Source organism: Argiope bruennichi, chromosome 2, assembly GCF_947563725.1.
Source record: "Argiope bruennichi chromosome 2, qqArgBrue1.1, whole genome shotgun sequence".
NCBI lineage: Eukaryota > Metazoa > Arthropoda > Arachnida > Araneae > Araneidae > Argiope > Argiope bruennichi.
This window is the reverse complement of record NC_079152.1, coordinates 83463005-83480771: the sequence shown is the minus strand read 5'-3', so window position 1 is coordinate 83480771 and position 17767 is coordinate 83463005. Positions and strand designations below refer to the sequence as shown.

Here is a 17767-nt window from a genome sequence, read left to right as displayed (position 1 = left end):
AGCGAAAATTTAAATCGAAACAGCGCCTCCAGTTTTCTCTTGTTGCAACTCAAATAGTTTGAAAAATTGCTTAGCGTACATGGTACTAAATAAAGAAAAATAATATAAAAATATAGAAAAAACGGCTGTATTAGCATACAAAGCTAAACATCCTCTCTATATCATATGGAATAGCAGTTTACTATTATCTATCTCTTCCCCCATTCTAAACTGTTTTCTTTGGCTTTATATATTTTAAATTTAATTCAATATTCGCATGAAGAAAACATTATCAATTTGATATGCTTTTGAGCTTTTTAAAAAATGTTCCTTTATAAATCAATCACGCTGGTTAGCAAAAATTAAAAAAAACCATGGATGTAAAATTTATATTTGTTGAAATTTCATAAAATTAGGCAAAACCATTAAACAAACAGTGATTCACAAATCGGACAGAGGGAAAAAACATCCAGCTTATTTTCTGCTTTAAAAATAGACAAAATGAAAATATAAAAGAAAAAATATATTATCTGAATTATTACTTATTGGCTTCTTATTATTACTTATTGAATAATTCATTATTGGCTTCAATACATGATATGAATCGTTTCTAAGAACCTATACAGCAACGACATCAATGTTCCAAGCTCAAAACAATGGCTCATATTTACTCAACTGGCAGCAAAGATCGCTATTGAGACAAAGCCTTTTGAAGATCCCACAGAGTTGCAGAAGTCTTAAGAGTTACAGTTAATTGCAGTAATATGTTTCTTTGAGAGATCCAATACACAATTAAGTTCATGAGTTCAGCAAACAGATCATCATATATGTATAATAAGTCTCCTCAAAAGAGAATACACACAGCTCTTCACTAAGGTCTCACCATAGGCCTACTCTTTTCCACTGTCTCCTTGCCTTAGCTGTACCCAACTGCTGCCCCACTACTATGCAACTAGCTACTCAATACACAACTCGATGTTGCTCCAATACTTGTCTCCAAGACTCGGCGCACGGCTCAATTTTCAATCCACTAGTTGCTTGAGGTCTACTCAACGCTTTCGCTTCACTGGAATGATCCAACTAATTCGTCACTGACTCAACACACATTACTGACTTCGGCTTGGATTCTGCCGGCCTTTTTTGCTTCCACAGCAGGGTACAGAAGGTTCTCGAACAATCAAGCATAACTCGACCCTTATTGGTTCTTTCTCCAAAATTCCCGAAGATTCTAGTATCATCCACTTTGTTGCCAAATGGTCGCCAAGTTTATTGTCAAACTTAGGAGTCACTGATCCAGCTTCCGATCAGTATCCAATAGAGCTGTCCGTTAAACTACCTTACCTATTAAGGAACTAACTGCGCTGGGAAGCAACATTACAGATTCGTTATAATATATATAAAACGCTAGTGCAACATTTAATTGATTTCTGTTTGCACAAATTTTAGAAGCTTTTAAAACTTGTTTTTGGCCTTGTTATAAGGATACTGAATGACAGCAGTTCATTATCTTTATTTTTAAAATTTTCATCCTTATTATTTTTTAAACTAGTGTTATAAATAAAAAAGTATTTCCTACGGAAGGTAAATTAATTTATATCTACCTTCAATACGGAGTACATTTTTAGATAGTGCCCTTGTGTTGATTGGCAACAGAACAAATCTGTAGTTATAAAAATAGTGTGTGTATACATGCATATATATGCATCCCTTATAAAGCAATTGATAGGAACACACAATTTTTGTCCAATTATAGATATGTGTGTGAGAAACATGACATGAAGAAGAATGCATGAAATTCTTTAATTCTTTTTATTGTTCATAATTTAAGAAAATAGTGTAATTTTTAGATGTTTTTGTCCAAGCCATAATGAGAACAAACAAAGTAACATACAAATAAGAGGCAGAAAGCATGAAAAAATATTTAGAGATTGTTTAGTTTCATCAAAGAGATCGTTGACTTTTGGTTCCATGGAAAAATTGATAATCTGTGCAACTCAGAAGGTAAGTTACAGTGAACTGAACATGATTAATTAAGATATTATTATAGACATACATACATTAAAGTAATGGTTGAATATGTGTTCCTCATAAAAATTCACATATTTCGTCTTATCATGGTGGAATTTAACACCTATGCTCTTAAATTGCAGAAAAAATATCAGATAATGAATTTTTGGGGCATTTTTCTGCTTTGAAAATATCTCACAAATATTATTTCCAAACCATTTTAAAATTTAAAAAATTATACTTTTGAATGACATCAATTTCAGTTTTGCATAATATTTTAAAAATTTCAATGAATTCTTTAAATTTATTTCACATACAATTAGCACTTGTAATTTCTACTGTTCTAAGCATACAGAAAAAGAAGATGCATATAATCATATGTCGAAGAATTTTTAAATTCTTATATTGATATTAATTAATTATAATCAAAAGGTTTGGGATAAATGATATTCTTAGACATATAATTTTTGGTGCACATGCATAAAGATTGTTAGGAGTTCCTACTCAAGAAGGCAAAACAATTTAGACATGGGATAAATATGAAGTTTCTAGGCAGAAACTGATTAAAAAAAAAAAAAAAAAGGTAATATTGTAGTTAACTTTTATAAAGTATGATGCAACATATACTCAAATAAATACAAAAGCATTTGAAAATTATTTTTTTTTTGTTTTAATTTTTTTCAAATTAAAAAGTTTTTAATTTCGTGTGGATTTAGTAATCTGTCCTCATATCCATTTTATTTCACAAACTGTGGTATTCAAAATCTCTTGTATGTTTAGTTAAATCTTTAAAATTCAACTTTTCGGATTTTGAACTTTGATGATACAATAAAAATGGTTAATAGGAAAGTAAATGCTTCAATTCCAGGTACTGTTGCCAAAAATCTGTCGCTAGAAAATGCAAACCTCAAATAAGAAAGAAAGAAACTATCTTTTGACACATTTTTAAAAATATGATTTTGAAGGAAGTCCAATAAAATATATAACAATTCAATAAAAATTTATATACATAATTCAATAAAGATTATACATATTATTGAAATAAAATTTTATTCACTGAGCTAAAGTTAAAGCAGCAGGAATGGTTTCATCAAAACTTTCTTGCATGCTCTCTAATAAATACACATTATTAATTGTACGCCATTGGCAAACAATAGTAATGGAAGGACTTAATAACAAGTGATCTTTAGCAACTTTTTTTTTACGACTAATCACTGGGATGTGCTAAATTCATAAGTACCAGAAAACAATATGTATCTTGGACATCATTTTTTTTTCTCATTAATTGAAACTAAAATTTGACAAAGAACCACAAATTTAAAATATTTAAGTCAAAACATTTCTCAATGATTGAAATTACTTGCTTGTGAAAGTACAAATTGACAGGTAGTTCATATCTCGATGGGTATAGTTCAAAAGTTGATATATCTGTGCTTTAGATATTAATTCTGTGTACAGAATTTTATCCACCTGGCTTCTTTGCTTTGAAGTTATCATGTTTGATATTTTTGGAAAATTGGATAAAATCTGAATCTGAGATGCAATCCGGATTGCCTCTAGGACAATTTTCTTTGAACAGATTCTGTTATCTAAAAGTTGGCAGAAACCTATACATCTAATATAAAAACCATATACCAAATTTCATTTTTCCAGCTCAAAGTGTTTTTGATTTATTGTATTCACTAACAAATAAATATAATTTTAAAAATGTGGTGTTTTTTTTTGGGGGGGGGGGACTATTGAATCATGAAGATTTATCAAAACAATGAATTCGAATTTTTTGACGATTACAATTCTTTATATACAAGAAAATAAAAAATAAAAAAAATCATTAAAATAAAATGTGGAATACTTAGAATGTGGCAACTGAGCACATTAAAAATACAAAAAATATGAGAAAACATTAAAATAATAAAACTTTTAATAAAAAAGAATAACAAAAGATAATAATAGTTTTAGACGTTAAAATGCAATCCCCTTACATGTATTTAGCGATTCTGCTAATTTTTGAATCAGTAAGTTGCCAATGAAGCTGTCACAATATAAATTTAAATTATAATAAGGGAGAAAAAAAAAAAACCCGGATACTTTCAGAAAATAAAACTTTTGACCCTATTTATTATATTTAAGTAGGGTCAGAAGATATTATAGATATTTAAGTATTAGATCCTTATTAACACAATTACACATTTAACAAAATTGAAGAGTTATAAGATGATGTGTGAAGCACCAAATCAATATGAATTTTACTATTCAAAACATGATATATACAAAATCTTTTACTAAGTATTAAATGGCATACTAAGTATTAAATGGCTTCTTTTAACTACCTGATTTTTTAAAGAAAATTTATACAATACTAAGCATACCTTAGATAATATAAGAAAGTTTTAGCATTAGCAATCCTTTCTTATATTATAAATTACTACTAGAAAATTGTCTAGATATGAATATAACAAAGTTTGAAAAAGAAGGAAAACGGTTCAAATGAAAATTTTTGCATATACATTAAAAATACTATAATAAGAATATGGTAAAAATTAATTTTTTTAAAGTTTTTATCTGAAAATATGACTACTAAATGACATGATGGTCAATCAAATAGCAGCACAAATAAAAATTTATTCAATAATATACGTTTGATAGTAAACAATAGTGTCTATGAAAAGCATAATACAATAATAATACTAATTTTTAATAAGACATTTTTAATAAAAATCTATATTTATCAAAGTTAAAGAAAGCAAAATAAAATCCATAAAACAGAACGTTTTAGTGGAACTAGAAACATATTAAATTTTAATGACATATTAAATGACAAATAAAATAAAGAATTCACACATTATTAATCAACCATAAATATGTCATTAATTTAAATATTAAATTTGAATTTATAAAAATTAAAATTGGAAAAGATATTTTGTTCCATTTTTCCAATCAGAAATGTTGCAATAGCATTTTAATGCATTCTTATACTATAATATGTACTCTAATTAAATGCCATATATTGATTAATATTTTTATTTTCCAAACTTTTTAGTCACATATGCATTACTATATAATATTTTTCGTAATTAGTAATGATATATAATTAGATAGTTGAAAACAGAAATAAAAGTTTTTTTTTTTTTTTTTTTTTTTTTACTTTAACTTTATGAAAAGGCTCTATTTTCACTCTTTTCAGAAGTTCAATCATTACTTTTATATTTTGGAATTTAAAAAAACAAAATAAAATAGTTAATAAAGTTATTTCAAACTAATATAAATCAATAATATATAAGTAACAGCAATAATAACAATAATAATATATATATATATTTTAATTTTGTAACTATTTTCTTAAAATTAAAAATTGATTTTACTGATTATTTAGAGATATATAGCATAAAAAAATTACACAATATTTTTAATAAGTTATTATTAAATTTTAATTAGTTATTATTAAATTGGACATCAGTCTTTATCTTTTCTAATAAATAATTTGGATAATACAGGACTTTTTCTTGGGTAGGGAAATTGAAATAAAATTTTGCATTCAAGTATTTATTTCTTTGGAGTTATGGAAAGTAGTTATATTTTAATTATTTGTTTACTCTACAATATGTTCATAAATTATGTTACATAGGTGAATTATATATATTTTGAATTAGTAAAAAGGTAATTTTTTGGGTTAATCAAATATTTGTAGAATTGTAGAAAGAGTATAGGATAATACATAAAAATGATGTTATGAAATCAGGAAAAGATGGCAATCTTACTGTTGAAAGTAAGAATAAAAGTATAGTATGTTATTAACTCAAACTACAGGAAAGAGAAATAATAGAATATTAAAATTATCTGAAATATCAGAGCAGAAATTATATAAAAATATTTACACCATGTACAAAGAGAATATCCACATATATATAAAGTTATTAGCAAATTTATAATTATGCTGCAAAATTTATATTGTTTAATTATTATAAATTAAAATTTAGAAATAAAAATATTTATTTTGATATTATTAAGAAAAAATGAAATAAAGCTAAACTACAAATATAACTTTTTGAAAATAAGATTTAAGTCTCTAGATTATTATTGAATTTATAAAAATTTATTTCATTCATATAATTTTAGTTGAATTAAAATGAAAACTCAGTATAGATCAATCAAAATAACCTCACCTTACGAAACCACTCAATAAGAGGTTGTGACAACCCTTGATTTATTAAACTATGTGGTGAATCTGTGAAGGCAATGGCAAAGACCCGTTTTTGGAATGATTCTGGAAATAGGCGACACTGAAAAAAAAAGAAAGAAAAAAATATCATAAAATTTTCAAAACTTAAATAAAAAAAAAAAAAAGGTTATGAATTCAAAAGGTTGAGAATTGAAATTAAAAACTGATACACTACATATATAACAAAGTTGAATAAATTATAACAATGATTATGAAACAAATGCATACGACTCAATGTTACTGATATATGTATACCCTAGGCAGTAGTTTTGCATTGAAGGAAGGTGAATGGGGCAAATAATTTGTTTAATTCTAAACATTTAGCAATTTTATCACCTTAATTAATAGAAGTGTAACTTTTTTTTTTCATTAAAAAAAATTGTCGCTCAAGAATTAGAATGGTTGGAAGGAGAAAACCCCAATCAAATATTATTTAAATAATAATATTACCTTGTTGAATGAAAATATTATACCAGTTTGATAAATACAATCCACCTCCTGCAGCTTTAGATTTAACATAAAATGCATACGAAATTGAAGTTTTCTAATAGACACCAATCCAAATAACATAAAAAGATATTAAATAATATCAGAAAATACTAACTATTAAATAGTATTTCAAATATTGAAATAATTAAATATAAATATTTTATTTCTAAATTCATCAGAATATGATTTTTTTAAATAAAAAAATAAATTTCACCATTTCACATATTTATTTATATCCAATAATAAAGGTCTTATAGTAATAACCCTATGAATTAAAACTGATTTAAATTTATAATAAAGACATCATTATAAAACAGTTATGAATTGCAAAATAAACTATTATATATGTATGGCTATTTAAAATTTAAAAAAATGATTTAATAGAATAAAATATTTCAAACTTCATATATTATTCAAGTATAAATGCATATTTAATATTAATTAAAAAACAGCATATTTACAAAAAGCTGAGAAGTTCAAGGTACACTAAATAAATTCATAGAGTGGATAATAGTCATAAATATATTCATAAAGCAATTGAAAAGGTATAATCAGTAATTCTGATATGAAAAATATTTGTAACCAGCGAGAGTGGTCTACCCAAAATTTTATATGCTTTAATAAACATGTTATCCGAGAAAATGCCTTGCACAGCATTGTGTACAATAGCTATGAAATAATGACCTTTGGCGTGAGTTTAGCATTTTTACTGCATCTATCCTATCATTCTTGGCGAGTTATTTGGCAATTAATCCCTTGTATGCAGTTAATAGCATCTGAAATTTGAATTTGTTATTTAGATGTGTTTTCCCCAACCAACTGAAACAAAAATTTGAAATCAAGCTACACTTGTATCACAAATCCCATACCATAATTGATATCTTTAAGTCATTACATTTTTGAGTTATTGCCTTTTTATATTTCTAAAAGTACAGACCTATAGATGGTCAATCCCTTATTGGATTTGACTCAAGATTTGATAGTTATCTAGCCTATAGAGGTTAATTCTATGTATCAAATTTTATCTATCTAGTTCTCTTTGTTTTGTAGTTATTATGTTAAATTATATTCGACCAACTGGACAGACAGACTTCCTCTGAGCAGATTTTGCTCACAATTTGATATAAGACAAAATACAAAATTTCATCCATCTTGATCACAGGGTTTTTGAGTTATCTTTGTCACAGACAAATATTTTCCAAAAATGTATTTTTCGAACTCAGGGAAGTCTAAAATGTGGAGATTCATTAAAATTTCTCAGTTCAAATTTTTTCACAATATGATAGTTTCTCTATACTACATATACCAAAAAGTAAAAGCTCTTGATGCTAATAGCTACCAATACCTAAGAAGTAAATCAAACTCAATATTAAGAGATAATGAGTGTTTTTTGACACTGTTTCTTCTACTTCAACTATTTTTTTTAGCAGGGTTTAAAAATTTAATAAAACAAAATATGTTTGATACTTTACAGAGCTTAGAGTTGAACTCAGAACTTCCAAGTTTTATACAGATATACTTTAGAAGATGAAAAAGTATAACTCAGATCTTTTAAAAAAATTTTAATTACAGTTTTTATAATTTAAAAATTGTTTCAATAATGTCTAAAATTATTACCATAAAGTAAAAAAATCATATCTTAAAATTAAAAAAAATATATCTTTTTATTGCCACAAATTTAATAATTCTATATTTTGCCTTGATTTTTGAATTCAAAGAGATATTTTTAGATCTATAATAATATTCATTTTGATGTCATGAAATTTAAAATGTTTATTTTTTTTCTCCTGATAAATAGAGACTGTTTACTTTTTCATAATCTTTAGCAATGCCAAAATGAATTTTACTTTCTTTATTTCCTCAAGTTATTTATTATATTTATTAACAAAGCCTTCTAAATTATAAAGTAATAGACTCATATGCTGAAAAATATCTTCTATTTTTTATTAACATAGTTCAATATAGCTAACATGCTGTTAAGAGACTCATTTGACTCAAGTAAAATACATCTCAACATTTTAATTGGAATTAACTGCACATTTTACATGACGAGTAAGAAAGCGAAATGACAATACCACAAAAGAGAATGTGCAGTTAAATGCTAGATGGCATGGTTAGATATGCTTTTTGCATGCATGACACATTTAAGAATGTCCATGTTTATAATAAACAGAATCAAGTGTAATGCTATAAATTAAATATCTATCACAACTTTATGTTTAAATGTACAGTTTTGATGGAGCTATGAATTTAAAAATATGCATAAGAAACTTAATTGAAATCAAATAACCAAATTAAACACAGCATACCCTCTGGTAAACCAAAAGGTCACCAAAGTATAACATTCTTCTTAATCCAACTAGTCACCAGAAGTGGCTAGCAATATAATAGAACTCTTATAATATGATGCCAATAGTATAAATTAGTTAAAACTCCATTCAGAAAAATTAAATTTAAATTTGGAAAAAGTTTAAGAGACTGCAATGAGTTGAAACTATGATTATTAAAAGTATTCCATAAATTTCATTCAAAAATACTGAATGGTTTTCAACATACAATTGCAATATTACAGAAAAATGACAGAATAGTGAAAACAATAATTGCTTTATAAAAAGGTAATGAAATATAATTAAATTTAAATTTCATAAAAAAAAATTTCATTACTTTTTTAAAATTCAATAATGATAATTTTTAATAATTTTACTCATGAAACTAAATATAAATTAAATATTACAATGGTAAAATATGGACAAGAACAAAAATTTGTTTGAATTTTAAATGTTCATAACATAATAAAAACTGTAACTTTACAAGATAACCTATTTTCTTTTACATCTCTGGAATTTTGTTTTACTTTTATTTTCTTTACAATCTAATTATGCATTCTTTCAATTAAAAGAAGTTCATTCTATCTATACATTAACAAAAGAGCAACTCCAAATATAATTATTAAAAAATAAAAAATAAAAATTACAAAAATAATATTTACCGTATTAACAGTAACGATTCCCCCATAACTGTGGGCAACAATAGCTATGTATTTTGCAGCAACTTTTGGAATAATAATATTTTTCCAGACATAGTTAGCATGGGCTTCTGGAGTATCACTTCCCTGAAAAGATTGGGAGAAAAAAATTATCATTAAACTCATACTAAGGATAAATATTATATTGCAAGTAACATATATGCAAACGTGTGTAATAAAAAACAAACTGAGTCACATTATGGTAATAATAATAATAGTATTTATCTGAAACGAAAAAGATTACAAGCTTTTGAAGACAGTGATAGATAGAAAGAATGATTTCCTGTTTTTTATACCAAATACAAGTTACCCAGGAAAAAACCGGCGAATTGAAAAAATGAAAATTATTAGTTAGCTAATTGTAAATAAAACAAAATATCATGAAAAAATTAATTAAACTAGGACCATTCTAATTATGTCGTATGAATTCGCAGATAAGTAACCTGGATCCAAGTAAATTCCATTTTTTACAATTTTGTTAGATAAGTAAATATGAAAGCCATTGTAGCTAGTCACTAACATAGTGCAGAATAAGACAGATCAAAGGCAGTATATAAATATATAAAAAGGAAAAGAAAATTTTAGTATTTAGTAAAAAGGTATTTTCCTTCATATTTTCAAAATACAAATCCATCAGAAAATAAAGAATAATCAATACAAGCAACATTTATAAATATATAAATCTTATTTAACTGAAGATTATATAATGTAACTTAATCTGAATAAGTGCTTGTAAATGCTGATTTAAAACTTTTAAAAAGAGAGGGGAGGTAACCCTAAATAGTAAAGAAATTGCAACATTTATAAAGTAATTCTTGAACATTTATATTTAAATTCCATAAAAAGTAAGTAACAATAAATGCATCACATGAAGTTCTATTTTATATAGTTAAAATTTAAAATTAAGAAAATCCAGATATATTACATGACTCTGGGTTTATAACTGATTGGGAAACATAACAGTTTTAAATTATAATAGATTTACTTTAGCTTTTAATTGAAAACCATATAAGATATAAACTATTTTCCATTTTAATTAGTTCCTTTCATTATTGGAATTTAATATATATATATATATATTCAAATGTTATTTTTATCCTATTTGTGATTCAATGTTAAATTTGCATGTTTTTTTTTTTTTTTCCTTTTTATATTTAAAAAAAAGAGAAGGAATCTAGATTACAGAGGAATCTCATTTAACAAAACTACTTCCCATTTGTTTATTTTTCTCATTTAAAATAATTAATTAGAAATGGAAATATTAAGCTATTTTTATTAAAAGTTTAAAAAGATACGACTGAAGTTATGATTGAAAGATATTTTTGATTCATTACAATTTTTTTAATTTAACATTTAAAAAATAAAAAAAATCAACAAAAGAAACTGCAAAAGATTTAAAACTTGATTTGAAAATATAATTAACTTGTCCAATAATATGTACATATGCAGAAGAACAGTAAAAATATTTTACAATAACTTGTATCCACAAAACTGATGAATAATTTGTCATATTTCAATTCATTTGGAATATTATGATTGTTTTTTTAATTTATACAAAAATAGAGATGCTTACTTATATTGTTTTTGTATTTAAACATATATATATATAAAATCTGGAGTAAGAATTTTTTATATAAATGTATGTAATAATATCACTTTATTTGTGCTTTTAAGTTAATTATTTTCTAACTTTATGAATTCAAACTTCATTTTAACTTCTGAATTCTGTGTGTAGCTTTTTGAAGCTTTTCAATTAACACGACATAAAATAAATGCTATCTTTCCTAAATTTAGGGAAAATTCACTTGAAAAGCTATATAAGCTACGAATACAACTTTGTGCCCTCTCTTTTATGTTTTTCTTCTTTCTGATCAGAGTGGATCATGTTAGATAGCCAATTGGAATATGAATTTAAAATGCATTGTCAAATACTTACCCGAATCCTATAAGAATAACCCTTTACTAGTTTCCTATTGTCATTTGTATTGAGTACAATAATTCCATACCCTAAGCCTTTAGCTCGTTTAATATATGGTAACTGTGTTCCACTGTTCAATGAATCATTTATGATTAACCTAAAAATATAAAATTTTTAAATCAAATACATAAAATGTGTTAAAAAGTCAAAAAATGTTCACAAGTGTTAATATAAAAATTATCAACATGTATATGGATTTTAATTATACTAATATCTTAAAATGAACTGTCACTAAGAGCCCTGCACAGTAATTCAGAATAATATAAAATAATTTTTCAAACACAGAAGAAAGAAAATACCTTCTAGCCCACTGTCCAGCTCGAACGACGCCACTCCCATGAATCAAAATTACAATTTTTTCATTTGTGAATGCATCATCGCTATGAAAAATAAATGTTGTTGGTTCATCCTCAAGTGCATCTAACTATATAAAGGAAATAAGAATATATTTTTATGTTAATATATATATTATACAGCATTATTTTCTTTTAGAAAAATCGAAGGTAAATTTTAAATTAAATAAGTTTCTATTGCTTAATAAATTTAAAACAATTTTCTACTTTAAAGAAAACTTACAGGTATTGTCATTTTCTTTAGACCACCTTCTTTTTCCAGTAAATCATATACATAGTCTGTGACAAGCTGCAATATATTAAAAAAATAAATGATGATCAGCAAATAAAATTAAAAAATAACATTCCATAAATAAATCATATGAAATACTAGAACCAAAAATAAAATAGAATTCAAAAACAAAAATAAATATATATAAACAAAAAATTACATGGCAAAATAATTTTTTACAATAGAAACATGTCCATTTCCTTTTCTTTTTTATTTTTAAATAGTCACCTTTAGTGACCAGCTGATTCACCAAGAATAATGCTCCCAAAAATATTCAATTAAATATTTATATATTCAGGTCTTTTAACTGCTTCATCAGCAAAATACTTTTGCTTTGTATTTCAATAGTCACATAACTCATATTATTATAAAAGCCATATAATATTTTGTTAATTACATTATACATTTAAAATGCTGTCCATTGCCATAAAATTTAAATTTGAATGTGAAATAGAAGAGTTAAAACTTAAATAAATACAAAATATTTTTTTGCGGAAACCAAGCACATTTCTTAAAAATGACTACAGAAACAGGCATTGGCAAAAAATTTATCTTTGGAGTGAATTTGGTAATTTACTGAATCTATTGTGTGATCTTCAGTAATATATGTTGTCGAATAATGCCTGGCATTTGGTTAATAGTACCAAAAAAAAAAAAATCGAATTTGGTGTTTCCAACTAACTGGAACCAAAATTTGACACATAACTACAAATGCAGTCACAAAATCAAGTACCAAATTTCATATAGTTAAGTTAGTGCATATGCAGTTTTTGAGTTACTGAATTTATATTCTTGTGAAGTTACAGGTTTGATAGTTATTTGCTTTTTAGATATAAAATCTATGTACCAATTTTTTTTCTATCTAGCTCTCTTCATTTCATAGTTACCATGCTACTTTACATTTGGACAGCCAAATAATTCCTCAGAATGAATTTCATTCACAATTCAATAGATATTTACAAATTTGATGTAAAAACCACATTTTAAATTTCATCTACCTAATGTAAAGCATTTTTGAGCTATTGTATTCACAAACAGACATAATATTAAAAATGTGCTTTTCAAACTTAGGGAGTTCGGAAACTTGAAGATTCATGAAACTTTTGAGTTCAAATTTTTTGATAATTACAATAATTACTCTACTATTAGCATACAAGAAAATAAAAAGTTGAAACCAAATTCAGTTCATTCAATGACTTGAAATGAAAGCGCATAAACTCTTATAAAACACATCTTCATTGCTACTTTGTTGTGCTTTGACACTTAAAATATGAGACATATATAATTTTACATATTATTTTAACACTGTAGATGGCCTGATATTCGGATATTACAAGTAAATAAATTAAATTTAAACAAGTTAACCAGAAATAATATAGCATCAATGAATGATTTTTTTACTATAATCATGCAAATAAAAATAATTATTTTTTAATATAATAATTTGTAAATATTTGTTTAAATTTATTTTTAAAACTATTTATTTTAAAAATATTTAACAATTTTAACAAATTATAATTTAATTTAAACAAATTATTATTAAACTTGTTTCCTAATTAATAACTGCTATTATAAACTGTCCATATTGGATATTAATACTTTTTATTGTTGATTAGATATAAATTTTATTGAGATGCCAAATTGATCAGAGATAAATATTAAAGGCTTTGAATAAAAAATTGGATGAATTGAAATGAAACTGAAAAAAAAAAAAAATCAGAAACAGTCATATAAAAAAATATGAAATTTCATACCAATTAAAATGGCAATGGATCAATATAATAATAAAACAATGATTTGGTAAGTTGATAACTCTATTAGCTGCCATTTATTCTTTACAAGAATGGTTTTGATGGGTTTTTTTTTTTGTTTGTTATTCAAACTTTGATCATGTTAAATAACTTTTCAACTTTATTCAAGTTTAAATAATAAAATTAAATTAAATATCAGAGATATTTTTATAAAAATTACAGATAAAATCAATTTGGTATATCATTTAACTAAATTATTACTTATTTTCTGAATTGTTTTGATTAGTAGAATTTTTGTCTTTAGAATTTGCAGAAACAGTAATATAAATGTTTCTACAAGTACTACTACTATTTTCTTTATATTACACATGACAATATGAATAATACATAATCAAATTTTTGAGAGGAAAATAAATTTACAAACATATATATGTATTTTGATTCAAAAAATATTTTTTTCCCTCTCTTCACAAAATGATCAGAAGTTTAAAAGGCATCTCAATCTAAAGGCATCTCAAAAAATTCTTAACTTGGGCAATTATGTTGTGGCAAAGGTATATGAAATTTGGAAGGAAAAAACATGACTGTATCAAGAAATGTTTATTCAAAAAATTATAGTTATGTTAATACTTTTTTCAAAAATATTCTAAATAAATAATTAGGGATTCAATTAAACAGATGAGATGCTGCTCTTTGAAAAAGGAAATGACGTTAAAAAGGTCACTATATGTTCAATTTCTAACTTTAAAAATGTTATAGTGAATACAATATATATATTAAATGCTCCACATCTCATTTTTATAACACAGCCTGCTATCTCAAAACATATTGAAATTTCAGACTTCCAAATAAATAATATAGATATCTTATCATTAATACATAAATATATGAAGGTGAGATGACCAAGTTTTCATTTTACATATTTTTTTTTTAATCTAGGTTTTTTATTATTATCATATTATAATAAAAATTTACAAAGAAACCCACATAAACCCTATGACTTATTATTTATGTAGAAGTGCAAGATGAATAGTAGTGTTGTAAATGCTTTAAAAGGAATTTGCATTATAACATATTATCAGAATGAAATAGGACCAGACACTAAAAGTCTGTAAATATGAAAGTAGCATTAAAAATTATTGGTACTTACATAAACTTCCATATTTTATGACTAGTAATCAAGGTACTGTTAAAGAAAATTCTCTAGAAAATTCTGCAAACTCAACAGGTTTACTGTAGTGGGTGTTGGAATGGCATTCATTCAATATAAAGACACAGAAGATAAAACAACTGCAACAGCACAAAGCGACCATACAGATATGTAGCAGCAGGTAAAAAGACTACACACAACTATCCACATCCCTGAAACATTTAGTCTCTTTTGTCTCCTCACTTTAGCAGTACTTAACTATCGATTCACAACTCATTTTGACTATACGACTGGCTATTCAATGTATGACTTAATATTGCTTCAGCTCCACTCGGCTGACTGAACACTCGAGTTTTACGCAATTTCTCGAAATGACTGACTCCAGCTCGGCCGCACAAAATTTCACAGCTTCAGAGACATGCTAAAGAAGATTCTAGAAAGACCGGAACAATTACCATTCTGGGATTCCTGTAGATTCAAGAATCTTTCACTTTGTCGCTAAACCCAGGTCACTAATCTGCGATCTGTTCAGCATCCACCAGAGTTGACTGTAAAACTGTCTTTCTTACTATGGAGCTAATTGCGTTGGAAAGCAGCATAACAGAATCATAACAATATATCACCAAGATGGTTAAATTATGAATAACCAACCTTGTCAATCTTGCTATAATCTGAAAATACCTAAATAAACCCGGAAGTCATATCAGATACAAATACATGAATCAGTTTGCTTACTCATTGACGCTTTTATAATAACAGGGATATAATAAGAAAATTAAATACAACATAATTTAAATATGAAAGCCAATTATAAACATAATGAATTTTGTTAAAAAAAACTTACCTCACCAAGAGCTTCATATCTTTTTTGATTATAGACTTGATCATCCTTTTTCACATTGAACTCAAATGGCTCACCAGTTGTTATATGCCTCAACTGACCAACTATATTATAAAAGATACAATCATAGATTTGAAGACAAAATTTAATTCATATAAAAAAAAAAAAAAACAAGCATTTATAGTTAAACTACAAAATGGACTGTTTCGTAACAATTATCAAGTTCTCTACTAAGTGAAATTTGAAACTACAACAAAGTAACTTAAAACAAAAACAAAAACACGAATTTGCATGTAATATATTAACATCAAATATGAATGGAGCAGCACAATAGCAGAATCTTATACGTCATATTGCGAACGACGGTCCTATTTTCCTGTAAGGTCCAATAGTTTTGAGTTAGAAAGATTGTAGTATGAGAATGGATTTAGTGATGGCATGAGAAGTAGTTTTGTGAAAATATTAGGATTAAACTGGAGTTCCTATTGAGATGCTTTATCTTTGGAATTGAAGGGTTTAATAGATAGTTGCAAAAAATTAAAAAGTAATAAGCATTATATTTTACAAACGTCAACAAGGATTTTTGATCTAGCTGGATTGACAGCACCATTTGTCAGGCAAATTAAATGCATATTACAACAAACATGGAAGAAAGGAATATAGTGGGGAGATAATTTATCAGAGTATTTGCATGAAAAGTGACTTAAATGGTGTTAAAAGATTGAAAAATTAAGGGAAATAGTAATAACAAGGAGCTGCTTATGGGATTGTGAAAATGGACAAATTGAGGTACATATCTTCTGGAATGTCTCGCCTAAGGTTTATGGAGCAGTTAGCTTATTTAAAGTACTTTGATGAAAGTAGAAAGTACGGAATGCCTTCAATTATATCAAGGAAGAGATTTGTTTCTTTAAAAAAAATTAATTTTGCCACATTTGGAGATGATGGGAGTAGTGATTGATGCAAGAATGGGAAAATATATCAAAGGTGTTTTCGATGAATTGGTTGTTAAATTTGTGGTTTGGAAAGATTCCATAATCACTCTGTATTGATTGAAGGAATGTACGAAAAGATGGAAATAGTTTGCTGCAAATCAAGTTTCGGAGATGCAAGATAATTCAGATCCAAAGTGTTGGAAATCCTGCTGTTTTCATGACCAGTGGTGTTACAGTTGATCATTTAAAAAGAAGGAAGTTATGAGGGCATGGTCCTAATAGACTTTGGAAAGACAGTGATTGCAAACAGTTGGCCTAAGCAGTTGCTAGATAAATCACAGGATATTATTGAGATGAAAGTAGAGGAAAAGTGAAGTGTTGGGAAAAGTTTTATTGTTAAAGTAAAATTGAAAAATTTTGATCCTTTTCAAGTTGGAGTAAATAGTTAAGAGGCATGATATTTTATTGATAAACTGAAAAGATTGAGAACGCAAACATCACATTCGGAAGTGAGTGAAACTGTAGAGAGTGGAGAAGCTTACAATCAAAGCTATACAAGTAGCTGAATTTGCTGACGAAATACATCAGCTGAATAAAGAAAAAATAATTGGTTCAAATAACAAATTCAGTTAGCCAAGTCCACATCTGGACAACGGTGTTTTGCCTGTTGGTGGAAGATTAGATGACACAAATTTACTTTATTGAGGAAAACACCATTACATTCTCCCAAAACCCATCCAGTGATCAGCTTGATAGTCCAATACTATTA

At 26.0% G+C, this 17767-nt stretch overlaps 1 protein-coding gene across 1 annotated transcript in view; it reads right to left on the bottom strand.

Annotated features, from left to right (window-relative positions):
- The window catches only part of LOC129991891 (cotranscriptional regulator FAM172A homolog), a 52726-nt gene that overhangs the window by 28224 nt on the left and 6735 nt on the right, over positions 1 to 17767 (bottom strand). The window contains exons 4-9 of the mRNA XM_056098265.1: positions 16067 to 16167; positions 12274 to 12339; positions 11997 to 12121; positions 11656 to 11794; positions 9684 to 9806; positions 6150 to 6266 (exon numbers count right to left, since the gene is read on the bottom strand). Of these exons, the coding sequence (XP_055954240.1) occupies positions 6150 to 6266; positions 9684 to 9806; positions 11656 to 11794; positions 11997 to 12121; positions 12274 to 12339; positions 16067 to 16167 (671 nt within the window). The remainder of the gene's footprint in view (positions 1 to 6149; positions 6267 to 9683; positions 9807 to 11655; positions 11795 to 11996; positions 12122 to 12273; positions 12340 to 16066; positions 16168 to 17767) is intronic.